This window comes from Ochotona princeps, chromosome 23, assembly GCF_030435755.1.
Source record: "Ochotona princeps isolate mOchPri1 chromosome 23, mOchPri1.hap1, whole genome shotgun sequence".
Lineage (NCBI taxonomy): Eukaryota > Metazoa > Chordata > Mammalia > Lagomorpha > Ochotonidae > Ochotona > Ochotona princeps.
The window spans coordinates 16397621-16403620 of NC_080854.1; the positions used below are offsets into that span (position 1 = coordinate 16397621).

Consider the following 6000-nt stretch of genomic DNA (forward strand, 5'->3'; position numbering starts at 1 on the left):
CTGAAACTTACACCAGCCTCTCTCTAGCATGTGGACATCTCAAGGGTTGGAATGACCCACTACTTCACTCCAAGAGACAGATTTCTCTTAATCACCCAGGTAGAGCAGATGCAGTAGATCTGTTTCAGCAGCTAGGATGTGTGCTTAGATTTCCCTTTTTCTCTTTTCTACCCTATTATTTATTGGTCATGTTTTTTTTCCTAAAACTTTCTTTATCCCCATCTCCTTTTCAGTAAATTGTATCCCAGATATACCTATGTCATAGAGGGTCAATATTAAATCATGTAGTCTATATGTGGTTCAAGTGATAGCTAACCATTCTTTATTGCCCTATCTTTTTAAAAAAAAAAAAACACCTTTATTTGCTTTAAAAACATAAGACTTCTTGTACAATAAAGCATAAGCATGTTTCATCTACAAAGTCAGAATATCTTCCTCATGGAACACGCAGGAAGAAAGGAAAAACACACACATGGCAAAGTAGTCACAGATTACCTCTAAAATAATTAAGACTTTCGGCCAGAAAAATTAATCTTTTGAAAACAAAAGTATAACAATAACAAAAAGCCACATTTCACACCTGGTACTAACAGTAAACATTCATAGTACAAAATTATCTGTTAAAATCAAATTCCTATATATTGAAAGTATTAATATCATCAAAATACCCATCGTACTTAAAGCAATTTACAAGCTTATTGCAATCTCAAAATACCAAAGACATTTTTTTCTCATATCTAGAACATTTTTTAACTATTTTTCGGATTGACATCATTTCATAACAGCCACATCAATCACAGCATAAATAACAACAGCAACAACGTCAACAACAAATTGTAGCACCTTGATTAAGTAATGTGCCACTGAGTAGGCAGCACATGCTTAACTAAAAGGAAACACAGAAGTCTCTTAGGAACTATGTTGCCATTGCATACTCTATGGGCACTTGATGAACTCCACTAGAGAAAAGAAATTATTTGGAAGCCAACAAACCGACATAAAAACATCAAAACATCTGAGACACAGCCAAAACAGCCAACAGACGCTCAATGGACTATCGGAGTTACCCTTTCCATGTTGGCTTCCTTATATGAGAGAGAATATATGGTATTTATTCTTTTGTGATTGACTCATTTCGCTGAGCATAATGGTTTCTAGTTGGGACCACCTGGTTTTAAATAGAATAATATCGTTCTTCTTGACAGCTGAATAATATTCCATTGAGTAGATGTACCACAGTTTTTTTAACCATTCTTCCTTAGACACACATCTGGTTTGTTTCCATGTCATTGCTATTGTAGATTGTGCTGCTGTAAATATAGGATTACAGATTCCCTTCTCATATGCAGATTTTACTTCTGTTGGGTATATTCCAGGAAATGAACAGACATTTCTCAAAAGAACAGATTCAAATAGCTAACAAACATATGAAAAGATGCTCAGGCTCTCTAGCCATCAGAGAGATATAAATGAAAACCACCTTGAGTTACCACCTAACTCCTGTGAGACTGGCCTACATTCAGAATTCGAAAAACAACACATGCTGGCGTGGATGTGGGGAGAAAGGTACCCTCCTTCACTGCTGGTGGGAGTGTAGGCTAGTACAATCATTGTGGAAATCCATATGGAGAGTGCTTGGAAAATTGCAAATAAACCAACCATATGACCCAGCAATCCCGCTCTTAGGAATATTGCCCTATCTTGAAAAAGGAACTTTAAATTCAAATCTTGATTCTAGGTCTATCTTATGTGAAAGTCCTCATGTTAAATAGCAGTATTTCGTCCACAAGTTGGCCATATTACAGCCTTTTTGACTTGCACTGGGCGAAAGGTAAGTTACCAGTTGCAGAAAACAGGAGAGGTACATGCCACTCTGCTAATCAGTTTCTGCAGGTGAGTCCTTGGCCATTGGCTAGCTTTCTTCCGTGAAAAGCTGACTTGCTTTTCTTTGCAGGAGCCGCTCTCGCCGGATGCAGTTATCAGTCCTATGTAAGCTTTCAAAGTGCCTATCTTTCTTTTGCTGACAGGAAAGAAAAACTCCATTCTTCTGCAAAAGTTCCAGAAGGATCTGAACACTGGTGTTTTTAACAACCAGGAGAATGAGATCCTGAAGCAGATTGTGAAACATGACAGGGAGATGGTACAGGCAATTGCTCCGATCAGTTATCCTCAAATGACAGCCCTGAATTCCACATCTTCAGCTGCTACCCCAACCTCACGCATGAGGACACAATCTCCACCGGTGTACACAGCAACCAGCCTATCTCACAGCAACCTGCACTCCCCCAGCCCCAGCACACAGACCCCCCAGCCTTCTGCCATTCTCTCCCCCTGCTCCTACACCACCGCGGTCTGCAGCCCTCCGGTTCAGAGCCCGCTGGCCACTCGAACTTTCCACTACGCCTCCCCCACTGCCTCCCAGTTGTCACTGATGCCTCAGCAGCAGCAGCAGCAGCAGCTCCAACAATCCCAGGTCCCGCAGACTCAGCCGCAGCAGCAGCAGCCCCAACAGCCACAGACACCAAGCAGCTCCACGCCGAAAAACGAAGTGCACAGGAGTACGCAGGCGCTTCATAACACCAGCCTGAGTCGAGAAGTCAGGCCCCTCTCGGCCTCGCAGCCCTCGCTGCCCCATGAGGTTTCCACTCTGATTTCCAGACCTCATCCCACTGTGGGCGAGTCCTTGGCCTCCATTCCGCAGCCGGTGACAGCTGTCCACAGCACGGGCCTGCAGGCGGCGAGCAGGAGCACTGTCCCCCAGAGAGTCACCCTCTTCCGACAGATGTCATCGGGAGCCATTCCGCCCAATCGAGGGGTCCCCCCTGCACCCCCTCCACCAGCTGCCCCTCTTCAGAGAGAGTCTTCCTCAGTCTTAAACACAGACCCTGAGGCAGAAAAGCCACGATTTGCTTCAAATTTATGATCCCTGCTGATTGTTGAAGCAGAAAGAAATACTCCAATAAACTGAGACTATCTCAGCTTTTATTTTATTCGATCTCCTGATAGATCCCTATAACTATGAAGAGATATTTTAGACAGCTCTGTCCTACATGCAAATGTAAAAATATATATATATGCTATATACTATTAAATAGATATCTAAAATCCCAAGAGAAATGCAAAAGACCTGTTTAGCATTCAGTGTTATATGTCTTCTTTTCTTTAAAACATTAAAGGATTTAAACCGTTGTTGTAAGATTATTTATTTTTAACCTACTTTTACTTCATTTCTTTGATACATGTATTTATCTATTTTACGAAGAGTTCTTGGATTCACTGGAGACAAAACTTTAATTTTAAAAAGGCTCCCCAATGGAGCTACTAAACAGCACCGATTATAACTTCCTCATTTGCTGTGAATTGGCCTCAAAATCGCTAATCATTCATTATGGAGGGTTAACTAGCAAAACTCATTTTATAGCTCTAATATTTTGGTGCTTTCAATTTTGAATTCAGTAAAGAACACACTGCATATTTAGCCCCTATAGGAAACTGGCATTGCCACAATTAAGAAAATCTCTGACCATGTGCACTCATTTTTGAGAAAACTGAGGGGATATATGTCTTTGGGTGTTACTAGACCTTTACCCAGATTCAATCAATGTTAGTTGTAAATAAGTTTTTCAGCCCAAGTAAGACTAGCTCTTCTGTGTTGTATGAAAATAAAACTCATTGTTGAAGAATTTTAGTTTTATTGCTTCACTTCAAAACTTAGAGTTTTAAATTTTATGAAACCTGTGACAATTACTCAATTGTATTGCGATAGTTTGAAATCTATAACATTATTTTAATCTGCAATGTTTTATGCAAAATTGTATGCTTGAATCTACAAATTGCTTGTATTATACCAAAAACCATTACTTTTCTTCCTTCTTGCCATAACCAAGCATCTGAAAATAGTACCTGCATGCTTTGGGGGAAAAATAGGTTCAAATCAGTCATTGTAAGGAAAGGCTTACAGTATTTCTTGTTTTTAGAGAAGTATAACAAGTCATTAACTGAAAATTAATTAATTAATTAAAATTCTTACAAGGCTGACTTGGCTCTCTGACTTAAGTCTAGAAGTGAGGTCTCACTTTTGTTCAATATTATCATTTAAATGATTATTTGTAAACCACAGCTTGATTTGCAGTTGTGTGTTCTGTGTCTTCACTGTAGTTTGTAGCATATTATGGTGTTAATTTAACAAAATAAATAAATTATAACATCATGTCTGTTTGGGCAACACACATTTTGCTCTCTGTATATTGTAACTAAACGGTTAGTAATCTTAAGGCATGTGATGACCAACATAGACCTTAGTTAGGGAGTTTGTTATTTTAAATGTGCTGAAGATTATATGGACGCCGTGACAGAGAGAAGGGATAAGTTGAATGTCTGTGAGCATCGTTTGTTCGTTCATCCATTTGTGTACCTCTTTCTGTGATCTGAGTGTCGTCTTCTCAGAGAATCCGTTAGTAATCATCTGTGCCTGATGCCTCGCACAAATGTGCTGGATGACTGAACGAACACGACTGGGAAACTCTTAGCGCCTGGCTGCTGTACATACCCCAGCTTGGGGGATTGACCTAAAGTGGAGACCTTCAGTATCCTTGACACTGGCAACACGTTGATGAAGGACTTAACAAAGATCACACAGTGTAAGGGGCAGGGCCTCCCAACAGACCTAAGGATCAGAAACAGAAACAAAAGTGAAAACTTTAACATGGATCTATGCTGCCTGTTATGCCTTTTATGGATTTAATACCTATAATACCAAAATGAATTGTTATATTTAATTTCTAACAGATCCCAACTTGTTTGGAGGTAGTCAACAATGCCTGTCAATGTGATGTTATCATTAACACGCTAATGAAATGTGGTAATAGGTCAGGATTGTGCGAGAACCTATGGGAAAGCTGCAAGACCATATACATATCAGTACAAAACGTCTTTATTTTATTAAAATATGAAAATCAACTGCAATTTATTATGATCATGTATTGGTCCTTTAAATTATTAAAGGTTTACATTTGATAGGATTAATGGGTTTGGTAGTGAAATATTTTTATATATATATATAAATTTTGGTTTTTTATTTTGAGCACTATTGGGAAACATAAGCAAAATCCAAATGCATGGTCTTTCAGTGCAATCATACAATTTTTATTCACTTTATAATAGAATGGACAAAAAAAACCCTAAGGTTTATACATTAACCTAATAAACTGGTACAGGGTAAATTATATACATATATGTATGAATGTATATATACTTAGATTAAGAAAAAATTGACTCACATTCCTGTAACATAAAGGTCCATTGCTAGTTGAAAAGCTACTGTCTCTTTTTTCTGTAAATAGTCAAGCCCTTAAGTATGGAATTTTAATCTGTACAGAAAGTAATGTATTATTAAAAAGATTGTTCTTTCTGCTGCTGGAAAGAAAATGAAAAAGCTGACTCTTACACTAACTGTATGATCAGGGATGAGTTAGAGTATTTCTTTTGTCTTTGCTCAAAGCCATACATATATAAATATATATATATAAAGATTATTAATAAATTCAACAGAAAATAAACTAATCATGAATATTTATTTTTTCAGTATACTCTAAACAAATGTTTATTTTATTAACAAATACAAGTTTGCCTCTGTCTTTCTCCGTATTTTAACATTTCCAAGAAGGCTCCAGCTTGAGAGTCATTATAAAATTAAATATAAATATGCTATATAACTGTAGAGATAGAGAGGAATACATAGAGAATGGGGATTTTCCACCCATTCCTTTGTTTCATCTCCTTTGTGGTAACATTAAGTATATTTTATTGTTTGCTCTGTACCTCCAAAATTAGCAGTTATCTTATTTGCAAACAGTCACTTTAGTATGGTTGGAATAGTGACGAGAAATAATGATGTCACACTGGGCTGTACATAGGCTTTCATGGTAATAGAACTTCCCATACAAGTGGATTTTAAGTCTGTCCTGAAGACCTTAGATGGAGTTTATCACAGTGATGACT

The 6000-nt window shown here is 37.9% G+C and overlaps 1 protein-coding gene across 2 annotated transcripts in view; it reads left to right on the forward strand.

Moving 5' to 3' along the window:
- Positions 1-3189, forward strand: part of HCN1 (hyperpolarization activated cyclic nucleotide gated potassium channel 1) — a 244192-nt gene extending 241003 nt beyond the window's left edge. For both annotated transcript variants that reach the window (XM_004583790.3, XM_058680194.1), the window contains one exon: positions 2028-3189. In XM_004583790.3, coding sequence (XP_004583847.3) covers positions 2028-2923 — 896 coding nt within the window. In that variant the 3' untranslated portion in view covers positions 2924-3189. The remainder of the gene's footprint in view (positions 1-2027) is intronic.
- The last annotated feature ends 2811 nt before the right edge of the window (positions 3190-6000 follow it).